General features: G+C 47.0%; 1 protein-coding gene across 1 annotated transcript in view; it reads right to left on the reverse strand.

The window, feature by feature from the left end:
• LOC141935161 (uncharacterized) overlaps positions 1-19,796 on the reverse strand; it is a 98,677-nt gene that overhangs the window by 72,052 nt on the left and 6,829 nt on the right. Inside the window, exons 12-41 of the mRNA XM_074851150.1 lie at positions 18,970-19,185; positions 18,015-18,119; positions 17,795-17,939; positions 17,466-17,680; positions 17,284-17,383; positions 16,408-16,574; positions 15,997-16,230; positions 15,450-15,547; positions 14,658-14,835; positions 13,930-14,157; positions 13,619-13,714; positions 13,282-13,455; positions 12,357-12,512; positions 11,530-11,650; positions 10,923-11,140; positions 10,125-10,376; positions 9,830-10,021; positions 7,887-8,036; positions 7,639-7,742; positions 6,956-7,173; positions 5,130-5,350; positions 4,444-4,590; positions 3,600-3,764; positions 3,244-3,395; positions 2,865-3,033; positions 2,509-2,617; positions 1,815-1,960; positions 1,321-1,446; positions 723-902; positions 322-546 (exon numbers count right to left, since the gene is read on the reverse strand). Of these exons, the coding sequence (XP_074707251.1) occupies positions 322-546; positions 723-902; positions 1,321-1,446; positions 1,815-1,960; positions 2,509-2,617; positions 2,865-3,033; positions 3,244-3,395; positions 3,600-3,764; positions 4,444-4,590; positions 5,130-5,350; positions 6,956-7,173; positions 7,639-7,742; positions 7,887-8,036; positions 9,830-10,021; positions 10,125-10,376; positions 10,923-11,140; positions 11,530-11,650; positions 12,357-12,512; positions 13,282-13,455; positions 13,619-13,714; positions 13,930-14,157; positions 14,658-14,835; positions 15,450-15,547; positions 15,997-16,230; positions 16,408-16,574; positions 17,284-17,383; positions 17,466-17,680; positions 17,795-17,939; positions 18,015-18,119; positions 18,970-19,185 (5,007 nt within the window). The remainder of the gene's footprint in view (positions 1-321; positions 547-722; positions 903-1,320; positions 1,447-1,814; positions 1,961-2,508; positions 2,618-2,864; positions 3,034-3,243; positions 3,396-3,599; positions 3,765-4,443; positions 4,591-5,129; positions 5,351-6,955; positions 7,174-7,638; positions 7,743-7,886; positions 8,037-9,829; positions 10,022-10,124; positions 10,377-10,922; positions 11,141-11,529; positions 11,651-12,356; positions 12,513-13,281; positions 13,456-13,618; positions 13,715-13,929; positions 14,158-14,657; positions 14,836-15,449; positions 15,548-15,996; positions 16,231-16,407; positions 16,575-17,283; positions 17,384-17,465; positions 17,681-17,794; positions 17,940-18,014; positions 18,120-18,969; positions 19,186-19,796) is intronic.

Genomic DNA, 19,796 nt, shown 5'->3' on the forward strand with positions numbered 1-19,796 from the left:
CCTAGCCCTGGATGATAAAAGGTTTTATCATCCTTTTCTAGGCCCAGACTTTCTTTGGGAACCTCAGCTAAACGAGAACAGGAAGGGAGGGCTGAGGAAGAGGAGACAGGAATTCAAAGGCCAAAAGCCACGAAAAGGCTTCAGGGTAATAAATCTAATTCTAAAACCACTCCATCAGTGACTGCGTCCTAAGAGGGCTGCTGCAAGAATGGGACTACAGTCACTGCTAAATTCTACAGCTGTGCCTGCTGCGCAGTGCTCAGCCATCTAGACTTGGAAATAGCTGGAAATAAAGAAAACAAAGGAGCACGGTCGTGTCACCTGCTGGGCATTCGTAGCCAGGTTTGCAGGGTACTCCTTGGGTGTTAGGTAGCCCTGTCTGTGCTGGATCCGGGCAATAGTATCCAGGTGAGCAGGGATCACACTCTTCCAATGACTTTGCACCAGGCTGGATCCTGGAAGTACCAGCTGGACACAGGAAAGTGTCCCCTTGACCAGGGCACCAGTAACCAGGGGGACACGGATAATCCTCAAACCTGGTCAGACCTGTTAGGAAGAGAAAGGAATGAAGAAAAGTAGGCTGAATGGCCAGGAGGGGTTTTAGAGAAGAGCTCTTAGCTCGCTGTGAACATGAACTACCTCTCCCTTTCCCTATCTCATCTTAAGGAGTTCTGTCATCCGCTCTGGAGATGGAAAAGGGCTGACTTTCACCTGGCACTTACCTGATAAAGGGCAGTGGTAGCCTGGAGGACATGGCTGGCAATCTGTGAGGCTCTGAGCTCCTGGGTGCTTGCGGTAAGTCTGCGGAGGGCATTTCTGAGGTGCCAGGAGACTGCTGTGGTCGCTGCCATTGCCTCCAAAGCAATAGTGTCCTGACGGGCACGGGTAGGCCTCTGAATCCCCTAACAAGCAGAAAGCAGGGCTTTATGGAGTCATCTTTTCATTGTAATTGGAACACCTTTCTTCTGTATCCTCCCTGGGTCCTCCCTAAACTACTGCACAGATGTGTACGGTCCACCTCCACAGCCCAAGCCCCTCTCCTGACAGATAGCACACAGGGATATTTGGATACTGGTTGTGATCTCAGGTTCTGCTACGTTTCTAATGTTTGCTGGAACAGCACATTTGATTAACAGTGTTAAATGTCTCTTTTTCTCTGCAGACACTAGAGCTCATCACTAGAGACACTGTGTCCTGCAAGGACTATTCCACAAAGCAGTATCTGGTGTCAAAGCTAGCCTCACCAGACTCAGGGATACACAGGACTCTTGAAAAACAACTCCCATTCCCTCTCCTCACTGTTTACCCCCGAGTTCCAACCTGTTTTGCACCAGCGGCCTGGTGGACAGGGCAGGCAGTCTTCTCTCTTCACAGCCCCTGGAACTTCTCTAATAGTATTGGCAGGACATGCTATAGGTAGCTCAGATCCCTCCAGGCAGTAGAAACCTACAGAAATGGATGGGAAAGAGATGAAAGTAAAATATGAAAGCCCTCCAATGGCAAAAATGACTCAGCAAGAGCCTCCTGTGGTTGTAGAATTAACATCTACGCAGCTGTTGGGATGCTGCTGTGCATATGGAGAGCCAAACCAACACTCAGCAAACTTTTCTGGACTAGCACCACAAATTCAAGGTAGTCTTTTTGGTCAGGCACACTTCTTTGTTCAACAGATGTAAAAAGAGAGGCAATCAATGAAAAAATGACAACTTCAAAAAAGGGATCACAGTATATTATGCAAGATAACAGAAACTCTCCAGTTGATTAGAAGCAAGGCAATATTCTATACTTTAAATACTACTGAGATTCTCACTCACCTGCAGGACACAGCCCTGCACACACCTGACCCCAGTGGCACCCAGATGGGAAGCGCCAGGAAAAGCCATGGCCCTGGGGGGTGGATTGAGAGCTCCCAGCAAGGCAGAAGTACCCAGCAGCACACTTTCCCTCCAGCCGCCCATGCCTGGAGCAGAGGGGACAATATGGATTCATATACGACCTACTGCTAATGATTGGTGCAGGAACAGAGCAAGTGTTGATGCAATGAACTCTGCAAAGTCTGCAACAGAAAATAATAACTTCTTACACTGACAAGAGAGAAAATAGGCCCTTTTCCATTTATAAAAACATGCAGATGAGTAGAACAAGCCAGGCACTTTTGAGTTCAAATTCCACGAATGTGGGCAAATTGCTTTAGGTGTAATTGTGGATGATTTCCCACTGTGCTGACTTTCTGGATTACTTCCATGTTTTCACACATGCTACCTACTATCTCTTTCAGATGCTTCTTTGTAGCATGACAATGACAGACTGCTTTGAGATGCCTCCCAAAATTCACAAATCCAACACGTCTGTACCCAAAAGCTGTGTCTAAGCTTATATTTCCTTTCTTTGAATGACAGCGACGTGGTAGAGAAGCTGGGAGGAGCTTAGCATCAACTTAGCACAGAACAAGAATGCCAAACTGTTTAAGACAAAGTGAAAAAAGGCCAGATTGAAATGATTCATAACCTGCAATAGTGACCAGGTAAGCACGGCAGGCATTCCTTCTCATTCCAGAGGCCAGTCATATTTGCAGGAGTGAAGGTGCCTTCAGGACACGTGAGAGGAACCTGTGTGCCTGAAAGGGAGGCCACAAACACAATAAAAATCTCTAGGGAGACTGTTGCAGTCTGACAAGACTCTAGAACCATATCAGAACATAACAAATGACTCCCAGAAAGCAAGGTAGCAACTATGCCACGTTTGCTCATTGCCACCCCCTCATCACCTGGCCCACAGGAAAGAGGTTTGTACAACTCTGGGATCACAGTGAGACACACAACCCTTGAATCCTTGGCGCAGCTGGTATGTGAGTTTCAGTGTACCTGCAGGACAGTAAGAATGTGGTGGGCAGCGCTTGGGGTCTCCTGCAACCAGCTCCTGGCAGTAGAAGCCCCTCTGGCACGGGACGCAGGCCGCAGAGCCCCTGGCCGGCTGGTATTCCCCAGCGGGGCACGGCATTGGGTGCGCTGCCCCTGACCGGCAGAAGTGACCCTGGCAATAACAGAGAAGAAAGAGGATTTCATGGAGACCATGGCAAACTTAGGGTCTGTGTAAAAGGTGAACCTTTAGGGCAACACCCCATGTGGATGTAATCAACATTTCAATCAGGCATGTGTGACCCTTGGCCACTGTGGAAGAGAACACCTCCTGCCCAGAGCTGAGACCCACCTCTTTCCCTGCCCAGCTGTCCCTAAGCAGTACCTTAGGGCAGAGAAATGCCGTGGGGCTGATGGAGCTGAAGTTGGCTGGGCAGTAAAACCCCTCAGTACAAGGTCCTGTCGGAGAACTCAAACCAACGCTAGCACAGAAAGACCCAGGATAGCAAGGCACACAGCTCTCTGGGGAGGTACCACCTGAAGAGGAAAACAAAAGTCAAGGCCAACAAGAGAGGGAGATGAAAGTACACCCAGTACAGTCACAGCACTTATTTGAATTGATAACATGTTGCTACCACCAGGCCTGGCTGAGCGTACCAATACCCTTCAGCGATCAAGGAGCACCCCCTCACCACCCTCTTGTGGGCCAGTGGAGAAACCTGTGGGTGAAGTCATACTCACCTGTGGCATTGTTCAGGGTCCCAACTGGGCAGGCAACTGGGAAATGAGTCCCTTCTGGACAATAGTGCCCCAGTGGGCAGGGCCCACTGAGCGGGAACACAGGTGTCCCACGTGGAATGGCATCAGTGGCTCCTCCTTCACAGTAGTACCCAGCTGAACACAGACCTGTGTGGGAGAAGAGAGACTTGCAATCACCAGCCCATGGCACCATGGTCAGTGAAGAGGCACCTCCTCAAACACTCAGAAGTAGGGAGATAACTCAGAGAAGAGAAGCTGAAGCCCATCCTCATCCTGTTTTATCACTGCTGATATCCTGGGCCATTCACCTTTGGTTTGCCTTTCCTCCTTGCCATCAATCCTTGGCCTCTATCACTTCATTTCTTGACCTCATCTGGCATTTGCTTACCTTCTCACTTCTCCAACTGGTTCTCCATATTTTGTTTTCTGTGGAAATAGTTCTGCATGTCTTCTTTTCACGTGTCTAACCTTTGCATTTCAGCCCAGTGACAATTACTCTGTGCTTCAATGGGAGGGGAAGGATTTAGGAGGACAGAAAGAAGAGCAATAAAAAGGTTAAAAGCAAAGTAAGAGAAAGCAGAAAAAATCAAGGCGGACAAGGAAAGTAATGCAGTAACATAAAAGTAACATCCAAAACAAATGCTCAGTTAAACAAATGAAATGGAGAAAAGAAATGACCAATAGGCACAAGCACAGGGTAGAAGGGTGCCCTCCAATAGCCTTTACTACATCTGTTCACTGAGATAGGTTTTCTGCTTCCCTGCACGCTTCAGCCCTGAATCTCCAACCCCTCTGCTCTGGGTGGTGTGTTATTAACCAAACTCACCATCAGGTTCCCAGTTGGCATCTCCTCTGCAGTACCTCCCCACTGGGCACAGTTTGCAGGCACTGGGGGCCAGTGCCCCCTCCAAGGTGTTCAGTGTCCCCTCGGGGCACGGCAGGGGGACAGTGGTCCGAGCTGGACAATAGTAACCTGCACATTGAGAGCTGAATGAGACACTGCTCAAAAAAGGAAGGAGAAAGAGGTGGGAACGCTGAGCTTGCTCTAACTACTGGCAAATACCCCACCCGCTGAGTGAACCACCACTACAGCTCAGCCAGAGTTGCGCAGGCATCCGTCGTGCCTCTTCCCCTTCACGTGTTTGGGGTTTTGCTGCACACACGTATCACAGAATCATCTCGGTTGGAAAAGACCTTGAAGATCCTCCAGTCCAACCATGAACCTCACACTGACCGTTCTCAACTCCACCAGATCCCTCAGCGCTGGGTCAACCCGACTCTTCAACCCCTCCAGGGATGGGGACTCCCCCCCTGCCCTGGGCAGCCCATTCCAACGCCCAACAACCCCTTCTGCAAAGAAATCCTTCCTAAGAGCCAGTCTGACCCTGCCCTGGCACAGCTTGAGGCCATTCCCTCTTGGCCTGTCTCTTGTTACTTGGTTCAAGAGACTCATCCCCCCCTCTCTGTACCCTCCTTTCAGGGAGTTGTAGAGGGCGATGATGTATCACTCACCTCTGGGGCAGCTGAGGGGCTCCACAGTGGTGGCGTTGCTGCAGACCATACCGGCCGGGCACGGGAGGCAGGCACTCGCCCCAGGTGCAGGGCTGAAGGTGCCAGGCTCACAGGGCACTTCTAGCCCGGTACCCGCAGGGCAGTAGAAGCCACTGGGACACCTGTATCCGTGAGTCCCATCAGAAGGGCAAGGCGCAGAGTTTCCTTCCAGGCAAACATACCTGTAGAGAGAGAATTCGGACCTGAAACAATGAGTTTGCAGCTCTGTTCAGAGGCAATAGATGGGGAGGCACTGATCAAGAACCAAGGGTCAGCACATTAAGAAACAACCCTTGAAAATGCAGTTTATTTCAGTTTTGCTAATGTGTTCTCTCCCTCATCTGTAATTTAGTGCCCACTTGAAAATCCTGGTAAAAGGCTTTTTTGCACTAAGCTGACTGGAAGGAAAAGCCTTTGAAAACTCAAGGTTTTTTTACTTGTAAGCACAGGGCCCATGTGTTCAGTTCAGGCTGTCTTTGCTTAACCTCCTTTTATCCCCAGTATTCTTGTAGGCTTCTGCTTTAATGCCACTTAGTTCTACACTGACTCTTCCTTTTACCACTTCCCTCCCAACAAGTAAAGATGAAGAAATATAAAAACTACTATGGTAAGAGCTAAGCAATAAGGAAATGTGAGGCATGGTCCCATCGCATGGGGTAGACAAGGATTCAAAGGATGTAGTTTCTGAAGAAGAAACAATCCCTAGTCCTTAAGTCAAATGACTGAGTGCAAAAGGAACAGCACTGAACAAAAGAACAGCAAAGCTGCACTTTTTTTGCCTGGAAGCAAGACCTATCTAGACTGAACAGCAGGCTGTGAGAAGTGATGGTTGCTACATGGTGGAGGTGTTGAGAAGCAGCCTGGGCAAAGCACAAATTGTACCTGTTGGAGAGCAAGAACTTCACACAGATTTTGGAAGTCAAGGGTCATTTATAATCATGTGATATTGATTATCACACAGCCCAGAAAACCCAGAAATACTGTTGCAGAGAGGCTATAGCATCTTACTAGAGTTAAAGGAGTTTTTGGGAAGGCTTAGCATTTGACTGAGATACGGCAAATCCCTCTTATTCCCAGGAAGTCTGTTTCTGTGGCTAATTATTTTCAGCCATTCCAAACGCAGCCCTTACTTGTATTCTGAGCTTAGGTTCAACTCCCAGCCAAATTTCATTGTGATTTTCTGCACTAGATTCAAGAGCCATCTGCTATCAGAAATCTTTCTCCACAAAATCTCGTTACATTACACTGAAATCGCCTCTAAGATTCTCTTTCACAGATAAAATAAACTGAGCTTCTGTAGCCTCTTGCTAGGAGGCATGCTCGTGAGATGGACAAATATTGCTAACGTCACTTTCTGCTTGCGTTATGCCGGCTGGAAATGCTACCTTGTCACCGGTTATTGCACCATCTTGTGGGAGAAGAGATAAAACACAGAAGGAAAAAAGGATACCCAGGTCAAATTCTCAGCAAGTGTGATTATGAGGCTAAATAAGGATTTGTAATGCACTAAACCTATGGTGAAAACAGCGTATAAGGCTGGGGCAGAATGTCAGGCAAACATAAATGGCTCTGAAACATCTACTGAGATCATCAAGTGGATGCTGTATAGCCCACTCGAAGAGCTAAGAATAAGGTCTGCAGTTTAATTAACCTTGAGTATAAAAATTAGTAACGAGGCATTTGTCAAGAAACGTTCAGGTCTGGTATCTTTTAGTTTGGACACACTATAACCCACAGCAATCCTGCCGGCTGTACTCGGCCGCTAACAAGCAGCTGTCTCACCGCACCCTGGGTTACAGAGCGACGTCTGGGCCAGGTCAGCCAGTCCTGCCCTGCTGCAGTACCGCCCGGCGGGGCAGGGCTGGCACTGCTCCTCCGCCTCCAGGCCCACGATGGCAGAGAAGGATCCAGGAGGACAGGGCATGGGGTACCCTGTACCCCGGGGACAGAAATGCCCCACAGGACAGATGTCATTACCAGGCAGACCGAGGCTGGAAGATTCCACCTGTATCAGAAAAATACAAAGGAGAGAAAAATGGTTATTGAAGGTTGTCTCTACAGAGACAGGTTCTGGAAAGGGCACACAGGAGCTGAGCCCTACAAGTTTGTTGCTACTGAAACTAAATGAAGACCACAGCTGGCATTAAAGGGGCACTGGCTGCCGAGGAGTGGCTGTCCTATCCCAGAAGATGACGTCTTCTGGAAGAGATATTAGACAGTACACTCCAGTGCCATCTATAGAAACTGAGATCTGGCCAGAATTTATTAGTAGGCAGCAACATATTCCAGCAGACATTAAGAGCAGCATGTCACTACACCTGAGGAGCTCTCAAGGGCAGCAGTGAAAGGCATGAGCAACCTCATACAGAGCAGTAATGCTTGGAAAATGATACACCAGACACTACAAGATTGTGGAGTCCTTGTTCCCAGGTCACTGGGTTCACTGTGCTGCTGCCTGGCACCCACTCACCCTGTGTTTAAAGGGGGCTGGGCTGATGGCTCCCTTGGCACAATGATAACCCGGATAGCAAAATCCAGAAGGCTGGGATAGACCTGGTGCTGAGCAATACATGCCTAAAATGAAGAGAAAAGCAATCTCAGTGTGAGGGTCTGCACAGGAGATCAGCGGAGGAGTCAGTAATATGAAGGGAGAAGTCCTATTTCCCTCAGCCTTCCCCCGTCTGCCCCCCAGGTGTCTTGTGCCAAGTCCCTCCTTACCTGCTGGGCAGGGCTCGCAGTCAGACTGGCTAATGGCACCAGTCCTGGGGCCAAAGGTACCCTTCGGACACGGGTGCTCTGTACTGAAGTTGGTACCGGGCAGACAGAAATACCCAGCAGGACACACCTCAGGTGTGTGTGCTCCAGAACCTGCGATACAAAGAATAGCACCTTGCTCAGGAGATATTACAAGAGGTGACAGGCAACGTCGTTCTCTAGCAGCATAGTCAGCCTTCCTCCCCTACTAGTTCAGCCGGGACATGGGATTCGTTGTGCACACTTCCAATTCAGTTGTTCAGATTCCTGCTGCAGTAATTGGAGAGAAACAACACTTTCAGAGGAACTGCACTCCAAGTGCAATTCATCTCATCCTAAGGCAGACATCTAAAATGAGAAAGATAAATTGCACCTCAGAAATGCCTCCTCCTCTTTGTTGACTACAGAGGGAGTGCAGAAAACTACCTCAGATAGTCTATAAAGGAGCTGTCTACAGTTTTATTAATCTCATCCAAGGAGTTCAATCACACCTGTGCAGCCACTTTTTTTTTTTTTTTTGGTTGCACACATGAGCTGCCACACAGAGATATCTTTGTTACTTGTACTCTCCTGGGTATGGAGTTTCTTTCCCCAGATAGGAGAAAGATTGGGTTTCAGGCTACTTGTTCACCTACAACCTCATATTCTTTGAAATGTGTTTTCATTTCCATTCTTGGCAGAAACTGATGCACCTGCCTGTCCAGTCCAATCCATGTAGTACTGACTTAGTAGAACCTTAACAGAAGAAAGGAAGCTACAGCATTCAAAATCCCTTTTTGTTCCACTAGGTCTAACAGGAAGGCTCAGCCCTTAGTGACATGGAATCCCTTTGTATCACAACACACAGTCCTCTCAAGACTCCTCACTTCCATTAGGCTGTTCACAGAAGAGTCCTGCTGGGCAGAGGTCACAAAAGTCCTTCCTCTCCTGTGACTGATACGTCCCATTCACACAGGGTATAGGAAAAGCAGATCCCGTGGGGCAGTAAAAGCCTCGTGGACAGCGAGAGGGAACGGGAGTCACTGAAGCCTGGCCAGGTGGGCAGTAGTAGCCTGCAGAACATGGTCCTTCAGAAGTGGTTTTGCCCAGCCCTGCAACAGCAAAAATAAAGCCTTTCCTTTCTCTTTGCCAGATCAAAGACAATGGAAAGCCTTATCTCCTGAAATTATGATCTCCATTATATACCTGTAACAAGTGTCAGAAAGTACCTGTTCGCTGAAGCTCAGCCTCAGACAAAGAACATCCTACCACACAGAAAAGTCAGTTTTGAGTTATATGCCTGGGGGAAACATAGGCTTCCAATTAAAACACTCGACTGTGATTCTGAGGCTCTCAGTTGTAGTTCCAGCTCTGCTAGAAACTCATGTTACCTCAGTCATTTCCTCCCTTTTACTTCAGTCTCACGGTAGGCGGTGGGTGAATCTGTCACTGTCAGTGTGACCGCAAATATTTCAGCGTTGGGGGTAGCAAATAAACATCTTGTATAGACAGATGGTGAGAACCTCCGAGAAGGAGCAGCTGTCTCAGAGCAGAGACCCTGGCTGCTTGCCAGTACCAAACGCCTGTTTGCCAGGATATTTTGTTTCCCTGAGAGGCCAAAGACATATAAGACTTCTCGAAGAGGTGGCTGAGCCAGGGCAGAAAGAAACAAGAAATGTTATGGGTGACCTGAGACTGGTATTGAGAACCCAAGAGGAGTTCTGGGAGACAAATGATTCAGGGCATTTATACTTATTGTACATCCTGCAGAAACTGTTGCTGACCAAAGATGATGTGTGGCACTTACTGAGTTTGTTCTTCCTGTGCCTGCTAAGGACAAGCTTGTAAGAAATAAAGCTGTAGTGGGTGTCTATCTTGATTCAAATTGCATAACCCCCCAGTTCCCAAAGACACCAGCAGAGACTCACCACTGCAGAAGTATCCAGCTGGGCAGAGCTGACAGTCTGTTGACTGCCATTTTCCACTGTCAGAGTTGAAGCTTCCAGGGCTGCACGGGATTGGGGATTCAGAGCCTTCAGGACAGTAGAAACCAGGGGGGCAGCGCTTATGATCTGGCTGTGTGGATCCAAGATCACAGAAATACCCCGCGTAACACGTTCCTGCAAGAAAGAAAAGCTTCAGCATTAGGTTGAAGCAATCAGAAAACATAAAAAAAATCCAAACTGGGAGACAAAGAAGATGTTAGATGCACACAATACGCACCAGAAACACTGGCTTGGCCTTCTCCTTGGCAGAACTTCCCCCCAGGGCAGGGCAGACAGGCGTTATGGTAACCCATCCCAGACTGAGGTAAAATCGTGCCAGTGGGACATAGCTCTGGCTTGCTGCTACCTGGTGGGCAGTAATGGCCTGCTGGGCAAACACTGCCTGCCTCATCATTAACAGGATTGGGTATACGTGCCTTTGAAGTGCAGTAATACCCAGGCAAACAAGGACCGCTTGGGGACGAGAGTCCTAAAGAAAATGAGCGTAAAGTCAAATAAGCCGGTGGCATTACATAAATCACAGCTTCCGGACTAAACAAACCAGACAAGCCTTGTCATCACAATGATTTCAGTCTACTGGCCTGTGACTAGCTGTTACTTAAAAGCTCGATCTGCAGTCTCCAGTCTCCATATTTACATACACAACCAGATAACTAAAGGCCTAAACCACCTTCTGGATCACCTTTACAGAAGGGGCTGATTGGTACCAGTCTTTCCACTAAGAGACAGCCAAGAACGAATGAGGCCCAGAACCTGAGATGCTTCGCTTCTGGTTTCATAATCTTTGCTAAAAAACCCCATGTGAATCTGTCTCTTTAATTAAACTTACAAAAGAGAGTTTGTAAAAATCTTTTAAATAATCACAAAGAATCTCTGCTCAAGAGGTCCCAGAAATCACTACCAACGCTACTTAAAAGTCATATGAACTGCATCCAGAACCCCCATTGGTGGAACTTTTTTACTCTCTAGATACAAAACAGCCCAGGATTTTATTTAATCCACACGTGATTCCTACCTGCACCGGCACAAAACATGCCTCCAGGACAAGGCTTGCATTGCCTGGGATTTCCCAGCCCAGTCTGGTTGCTGTAGGTGCCCTCTGGGCACGGGTACTGATCAGCAGCCTTTGTTCCTGATGGGCAGTAATATCCCGCTGGACATTCTATTGGTTTGACCACGCCATGTGAGAAGTTCTCTTGGAGATCACCTGGGTGATTTTTCAGGGCACAGAACCTACAAAAAAACCCCCAAATCTTGCCTCAGCCCATGCTCTCCCTCTGTTCTGCCAGAGACTAAGAAACTTTTACTCCACAACAGTGACAGCCTAAGACTACACAATAAAAAGAAAGGAAATTACTTGAAAGGAAACAAATGGAGAGCCAAGATACCACCTGTCAGGACCACTGTGTCCATTCCAGCAGACAGACCTACCAGGACAGATTTTCTACATACATGGGTTTTGGTACAGACACAATAAAGGGAAAGATAATATGAAAACAGAAACAAGAAAACCAGCCTCGTATATCAGATACTACACACAGAACAGCGTAAGGCAGAGGGAAATACACACACTAATTCCTAAGGAAAGCATCAAGAGGAAGGAATGAATCCATTTCACTTACATTCCTGCTGGGCATGTTTCACACTGGCTTTTACCAGCCTGGTCCTGATATTTTCCAGAGGGGCAGGGTATGGGCTCTGGGCTGCCAGTGGGGCAATAGTGACCCACAGGACACAAATAGTCTAGGAGCAAAAAAAGAAATACACTTCTAACGTCACTGCTCTGCTGATGTCCTGAACAGCTGTACGGTGCCATTAGAGGAAGCATCACCACAAACCTAGAACTGGAAGATTTAATAAGATAAAAGCTTTATAAAGAACAAAAACCCCCCTGGTTTTGTTAAAAGCATTGCTAACCACAGATTGGAGCAGTGGAGGCCCATGCAGAGCACTCTGAACGCCAGCATCAGGTCTCACTGAGCCAGGCTTTTAACCGACCAGCCATGCAGATTGCCCTTTGCAGCCTGCAGAAAGCTGACAGGGCTGCAGCCTCTCTGCACTGTCCGTGGCTCCTTTTCACAGCAGCCACCTGTGTGTTTCTAACACATCAGGGTTTCATTTACGCTTATTCCTACATCACCTTTATGAAAGGGAGACTAGACAATTGAGTACTAGCTCTTTGTAGCAAAGGTGAAAACACCACAAGGAATAAACTCTTCTTGGGAGATTTTTCCAGCTTGTTTTTTGCCTTTGTAAGATCCCTTATTTTTTCTACTATATTTACACACAATTACCCCCTACTTAACCTGTGTTACTCGAATTAATTTTTGGAAAACATTTTTTAATGTAGCCATTTCTAAACATAACTTGAAACTGTAAGTGAAGTCAGATTTTAAGATCTTGCCACTGCAACTCCTGTAAGTAAAGAATGACCCCAAAGATTTCCTACCTGAATGTTGGCCTGACACAGAGCCCTCTGGGCAAAACCATCCTTCTTTACACAAGCCCTCTGGGGACCTCTGACCATGCTGAGAGCAGAACCACCCTGGGAAGCAGGCCTGGCAATCCTGTGCTGACTGGCCACCACGATGAGCCAAAAAGGAGCCTGAAAATAAAAATCCACCAAAAGCACATTCTGACATCATCCTAGACCCTGCTGGAAGTGGCTACGGAGAGAAGCACAAACTGCTCATGCAGTAACTTTCTAGCTACACTAACCCCGGCTACCTCTTGCAGAAGATGCCAAAAGGATGCTGGTTGGAAGAAATTCAAAGGGAGCACAGTCCCCAGCACTCCCGATGGAGGGTAGGTGACAGTCTTCCTGTAAGAGGGGTCTGTGAGAGGTGGGTCCTGACTGCTGGCTGAGGTGAATTCCTAATTCATTTCTGGTCTGGACTGAGCAGTACAATCACTTGCTTAATGTAACTCCAGATTTAACCCAGCAAAGAAATAAGCATTCCACAGTCTCCCTCATTCAACTTAATCCTTTGTCTCATTAACAGTGATGTTAAAGGACAGTGCAGGGAGGGTGGCAGAGGCTCCTGTACGTGCTCAGCTGTGCAACATCTCCTTCAGGAGGGCTCAGCAAAGAGTGTCCCCCCGCAGCTGTACAGCAGCATGTAGGCTACAGACTGAGGCTCCAGGGGCAGTTTTTCAATTACTGTCTGAATGCACATTTAGGACTGATGTTTCCAATACAACAACACTGGATTAGAGGCTAAGCTTTCGTACGGACAGCAGCTGTCCTTTGGGGAACATCAAGGCACACTTCAGCACAAAGTGACAAGGGGCTGCAGAACAATGGCACACACCGAGACAAGCTCAGCAGCTCACTGGGAAGAGAAATGACAGTGTGCAGCAGCTGCCAAACCTACCTGGGGGACACGGAGATGGAGAAGAACTCCCTGCAGGACAAAAGTGGCCTCGAGGACAAATGTTCCCCACTGCTCCATCCATGGGGTTTGGGAGCGTGGAGCCCCCCGTGCAGTAGAAGCCAGCCTCGCAGGGACCCGACGGAGCTGCCAGCTCTGCAGTTGCACAGTACGAACCTGATGCAGGGGGCAGAGGCAAGGCTGTCATTTAAGAGACACCAGAACCAGCCACAGCACAAGACTGGGATTGCCTACTGATCTTGGCAAAAGAGAAAATCCCCAAATGTACAAAATCCCCAACCCAAAATAACTTGTGCAGGAAGAAAGATTCTTGTCCTACCTGGAGGGCAGGGAAGAGGAAGAAATGAACCAGCAGGACAAAAGGTTCCTGCCTGGCACAACCCAACAGATCCAGAAGCTGGAGCTGCCATGCCTGCTAATAGAAAAGACACAGACTGAGTTGAAACATAAGAACTGCAAGCACTCTGTCTTACCTAAAGAACTCATGAAGATCAGAAATAGAGCACTGAATTAAGGAAAAGGAAAAAGGGAAAGTAAGCTGTCCTGAACCCGGCTGGATCTTTTGGGTGACTCTGTAATACCACCTGCTCAATAATAATCATCATCACGCTTTATTGTTCCCCTTCATACCAGAGTAATTTCCAGGAAACACTGGTTTGCTTGACGTGGATCCAGGTGGACAAAACCATCCAGGCATGCACAGTCCATCTGGTCTTGCTAGGCCTGGCTTAGAACAGACCCTTCCAGGAGGACACAGCTGGCACTTGGAAGCATCCCAGATATTTAAAGCTTCACTGTAGGTTCCAGGGGGACAAGGATACTGTGTGGCAAATTCTGTATTCCGGGGGCAATAGTGACCTAGGAAAGAAAAGACAAACTTCATAAAGGTTAACACACACTGATAATAGCCTAGGAAGATTCCCCAGTCTGCACACATAGCATTCTCTTCATCTCTTTCTGTGAAGGACTGAGCCCAAGCTATGATGGTGGGCCCATCCTGCTATTTATCACTACTCTGTGACAGCTACATCACACTGGCTGCATAAAACAAAGCTGGTTAGGGCTGAGGATTAGCAATAGTTTTAGTAGCATGTAGTTTTTAATGAAAGGGTCTCAAAGTGTGTGATAAAGGTCTACTGTTGAAACTGTTTCATTTACCATTTTCCACATTCAGACAGGAACTGAATCCCAAAGAGCTTAAGTGCTTTGACCAAGGTCATTGATCTGTCCAGTGGAAGAGACCTGTGCCTCATGCAACCCAGTCCAATGACAAATCTACTCCAAATAGCTGTAGGGGCCTCTGCTAATCCCTTAAATAAACTTTCCCAGAATGAGTGGGTAGGTGCAATCAGACCCACCTGCAGGGCAGTCAGTGTAGTTTGAGGAAGCCGAGGTGCAGTAGAAGCCCTCTGGGCATGCCAAGCACTGCGTCATACTCCAGGATGGGCTGTAACTCCCTGCAGGACATGGCTGGGCGCTGCTGCTCCCCACCACACAGTAATGTCCAGGTGGACATGGCCCTCCACTGACTGTTGTCTGAAGAAAAACACCATAGTTAGAGTCTACAAACTCAAAGGGTGGCCTTGTAAAAAGATCTATGTCAGATTCTAATGGCGAAGAGAATTAGGCATGTAGTACAAAATGCTGTGCTCACGCCTCAGTGTTTAAGGCTGCACACCTATCCTTTGCCAAAATAAGGGATCAGAAATCTGCCCATAACAAATCCCACTGGAAGATGGCACCACCCTTTCTTCATTAGTAGTCTGTAGAGAGCTGTGGCATAAAACCAGTGTCTTATCACCTTTAGAAATTCTTATTGTATTTTGCCTAGGAGGAGGGTTGACAGATGCAGCATTCTAATCAAACTCATGCATTCCTAAACTCTAATTTTAATCTGATATGGCATCCCACTCTGCTTTGCACATCAATATACAAAGACAGAACTATTTTTGGCCAGATTTTATATGTAAAAGCTGGAAGAAGGCCAGGTGTATTTTGCTATCTCTTGCCCCTTTCACTATCAACAAACCAGATGTACCTAATACAGATGATAATGCAGCAAGGGAGAGTTCAACCTGGTGCAAAAGAACTAAGGTGACCTTACGTCAGATATGACATTTTACACTATTTACACCACAAGCACAACTTACCCTGGGAGGTTTAGGAGAAATGGCTCCTCCACTACAGTAGAATCCAGCCTCACATAATCCAGTCGGAGACAAAAGTCCAGCCCCATTGCAGAAATATCCTGGAATTAAGAGGGACCACAAAAGGACCATAATGATATTAGTCACACAAGGTGGATGACAGCAAATACGTAATGAAGAAATAATCACTGAAGCATCATGTTTAATGTTACCCACATCTATTCTCCTGGAGATGCTTTCACTGAGAATAGCTGCAAGCACAGAGCTTACGTGCCTGAACAGACAGCCCTCCTCATATCATCTCTAAGTACGAAAGCATCTAGAGAAAAGGTGGGAAGGGCAGCTCACAGCTCTGAAGTTCACACCTCACTGTGAGTATCCTCTTATGTGGAAGAGTGGCAGATTTAGTCTCTCTATGCTCTGCTTAACATCTGTCTCCAAGAAAGCAGTTGTTCATGATTGCCTGCTCTAGAACCAGAGAGTTCCTTAGGAGCCTTAGAAATGCTGACGGCTGGCTAGAATCTCATTAATTTTTCTTTCAGTACTGTACCTGCATCACACAGGAGACAGTCCTCAACCCCAGTATTCCCAGTTGAGTTGCTGTAATGACCAGGAGGACATGGCTGTGGGAAGGCAGAGCCAGCAGAACAGTAAGTTCCCTTCGGGCATGTGTTCCCCAGAAGACCATCTGTAGGTGTTGGAGTAGAAACACCCTCCCTGCAGTAGAACCCAGCCAAACAGGGTCCTGTGACATGCGACTGCCCCGCAAGTGCACAGTAGTGCCCTGAGAAAGCAACACAATGCCATTAGTACTGGGAGAAAGAAGCAGAAAGCTACTTCAGAGAACAAGCTACATACTTAGACAATTCATCCACTCAACCACAGAAGCTCAAGACCACTCAACACACATTTTCATACACTCTCCTGTCACCATCCTGAGATACGCTTATTTGCTGTTTACCTGGGTCACAGGGGGTGCAGTGAGACATCAGGCTGCTTCCAGTCTGTGGGTTGTAAGTCCCTTTTGGACATGGGAACTGAGTTGCAGAAGCAGTACCAGTAGGGCAGTAGTGGCCAGCTGAACATTCATTCTCCGAAAAGGAAGAGGAATTTTTGGGGCAGAAGAACCTGGTCCAAAGGGAGATTTAAAAAAAGGAAGGAAAAAAAAAGACATTTTCTAGCAATATTCTATCCACTTAATGATGGGACTAGCTAGTCTAATGTGGCTGTTGCACTGTGCTGTACTGACCACAAAAGAGACCTGCTTATACATATTACTACATTTTAGTTGTTTCCTCCTATGCCAAATTGATAGCATAATTGCAAAAGCCACAGAGACATAATTTTCTTATCTTGAGTCATAACACATCCAGGCTGTGATTCATCAACTTGTAAAAGTTAATCAAGGTCAAATCCAGTCAGTAATTGGAGATGAATCCCCCAAGGAAAAGCCAGACTCAGCATCAGGTGAATATACAAGAACTTCTTCCCCTTCAACAGGCCTCTGCCAGCCTGTTACCAAAGGAAACATCTATTACTTCAGACATGAAAAAAGTTTACAGTGTCAATGGTTTCCTTGCTCAGAATAGTCTTCTGATCTAAATTCCCTTCCAGTGTAGTTGTACCTGTGTTTTAGACTTTGCCTGGTCCCATAAATCAACTATACAGTGTTGCTAAACAAATCTCAATAGGTGCTCTGTCACAGAGACAAGTGCTCTTCAGTGGTAAAATAAGTAATCTTCCCTCCACGTGCTGCTCCATGATGACTGGATAAACAATTATTTCCAGTAGTCCCTCACTGATACCTACAATGCTAAGCTCACTGTCTCACTCTTACCCTTCAGGACAGGGCAGGCAGCTGGCTTGCCTTTGTGAAGGGCTATAGGACCCTGCCGGACAAGCAGTTGGAAGAGCTGTGCCCTTGGGACAGAAATACCCTGGAAAAGAGCAAACAGATCAGAATCGGCAGTTTTTGAAAATCAAAAGCAAACCTGGCATTGAAATGGGACCCTAACTCACCCAGGGGACAGGGCTGTGGCTTCTTGCCAGGGACACAGTAGTCGCCCTCTGGGCAAGCATGGCACTTCTCTCCACGGATATGGGGTGTGTAGGAGCCAGGGGGGCATGGCGCTGGACTCCTGGATCCAAGAGGACAAAAGTGACCGACTGGACACGGAGCTCCTGACAGGCCATCAGTGGGCATCGGGGTCTGGGCCCTAGCGACACAGTAGTACCTGCAGCCGTGAATACAGGAACATCGTCTCTTTATTTCAAGAAGGTAAAGAAGACCCCTTGTAGAGCACCTCTCCTTACACAGAGCTCATAAATGCATTTGCTTTTCTACTTACCCTGCACTGCAGTGCCCAGAGGGGGCCCTCTGGCCAGAGCTATTGCAATAATATCCCCCAGGGCAAGGCTGGCATTCCTGCAAACTCCCACTGCCTTCACTGCCAGACCATGTGCCAGGAGGGCACTGCAATGGAAGCGGAGCACCTGGCAAAATCAATTGCACCAGAGTGAGGAAACTCCACCTCTATGAATTAAGAAAAATTATGCAAAGCATCCTACCTTCAGGACAGTAATGACCAGGAGGACAAGGAAGTCCTGATTCTCCATCTTGGGGCTTTCTCACTCGGGCACCACTTTTGCACCAAAATCCCTCAGCACAGTCTCCTAGAAAACAGAGTATCATATACAAAATACATAAATGTATTAAAATAATATGCACATAAATGCAAATTTCAGACTACAGACTGAAATACAGTCATTTTCCATGCCATCATGCAGAGCCACTGCCAGTCTACAAATTAGTGATCATCAAGGAGAGGAGCTGCTTGTAACTGTAAGGAGGGCAGAACTGGTAGCAGCTGCCAGACTGACAGTTCCTAGATAAGGAAGCACTTTACTTAGCTCAGACTAAGCCTTGCCTGCATATTTCACCAAGTACTTCAGCATTTCTCTTTAGGCACATACTCAACACATCCTTAAGCAAAGCCTGAAGCATTAAGGATTTTAATAAAGTGCTTTGCTGAATTAGGGCCTTTACGTATACAGAACAAGGAGCAACGCAAAAAAAATCATCGGTGCTGCTGTGAAAAAAAAATCTTGAAAAAAAAAAAATGTGGAGAGATGCCATTGCTGGGTATTTTGCCCTCTTTCTCTGCTAAGCTGAATCACATGTGCATCAATTACGTCAAAGGATTAGTTCCTCGGGAACTAAGCTGAAAAAACAAACTAATTCTCAAAAGAATGCCAGACAGGTTTAACACTGGAAAACTCCCCACTGGATTTTTTGATGAGGTATCATACATAGAATTCTAGTTTCTGCAGCCCTCCTCTCCCTTCTCGCTTAGAAAAAAGAATCTTTTTCTTTCTCAGAAAGTTCTTGACAAGTAAAATGGTACGGTTCGCCTTAGCTGAGATCAGAACCCGAGAGTCCTAACTCCAGTTCCTGGCACTAACCATCAGTCACTGACATGACTCTCCAGCAGCAGCAAACATGCTCAGAATAATAGCAACATACCTGTTGGGGCAGCAAGTCCAGAGAATTCACAGTATTTTCCTGGTGGGCATCTTTGACATTCCTTGATAGTTTTCAGTTTTTGCCTTGGTCCAAAGGTTCCTGCAGGGCAGCTGTACTGAGTGCTCCTGTTCGTCCCTGGTGGACAGTAAAAACCTTGTGGGCATGGGTAAAGGGTAAAATCGATCACTGGCCCTTGCTGGCTGTCACAGTAATAGCCTGCAGTGAAAACAGAGGAAAGAAAGCTAAATTAGTCACCGAGAGATACTATTGAGGGGCTGCTCATTAGAAAAGAACAGGTTCTCCCAAGCATACAAAGCACCTCACTGGCCACTGGAAAAATAGACCGACTTTAGATTCCTTACACTGCTGACCTTAAATTACAATTGATCTGAATCACACTGCTGCTGGGACAAATGCACATCAAGGCTTTCCGTGTGCTGCACTATTTCAAAGGAAATTTACCACCCAGTGATCCCCAGAACACAGGACAAAACTTACAGGTGGCACAGAAAAACAGGGACATAGCACTGATCTTTGTTTCCTTTCAGTTACTGAAACCCTTCACGCATTGTTTTCCCACTGAAAGTCAGAGCTGTCCCTTGCCAATATTTTAATTGTTCAGAATACACAAACGTTATCAGTTCTGCTTTCACATGAGCATTACTTTAATCTCTAAATGGCCTTTTCACACAGAACCAGAATTTATTCTTCTCCAGCCAGGATAAGGAAACCACCAAGGTAGGCAGCAAGTCTCTAAATTTTCATCCATAGGAAGGCTCAAGAGTCAAAAAGAAGCAGGCATTTCTTGTGTGAGACATGCACTGAAT

Source organism: Strix uralensis, chromosome 26 (assembly GCF_047716275.1).
Source record: "Strix uralensis isolate ZFMK-TIS-50842 chromosome 26, bStrUra1, whole genome shotgun sequence".
Classification (NCBI taxonomy): Eukaryota; Metazoa; Chordata; class Aves; order Strigiformes; family Strigidae; genus Strix; species Strix uralensis.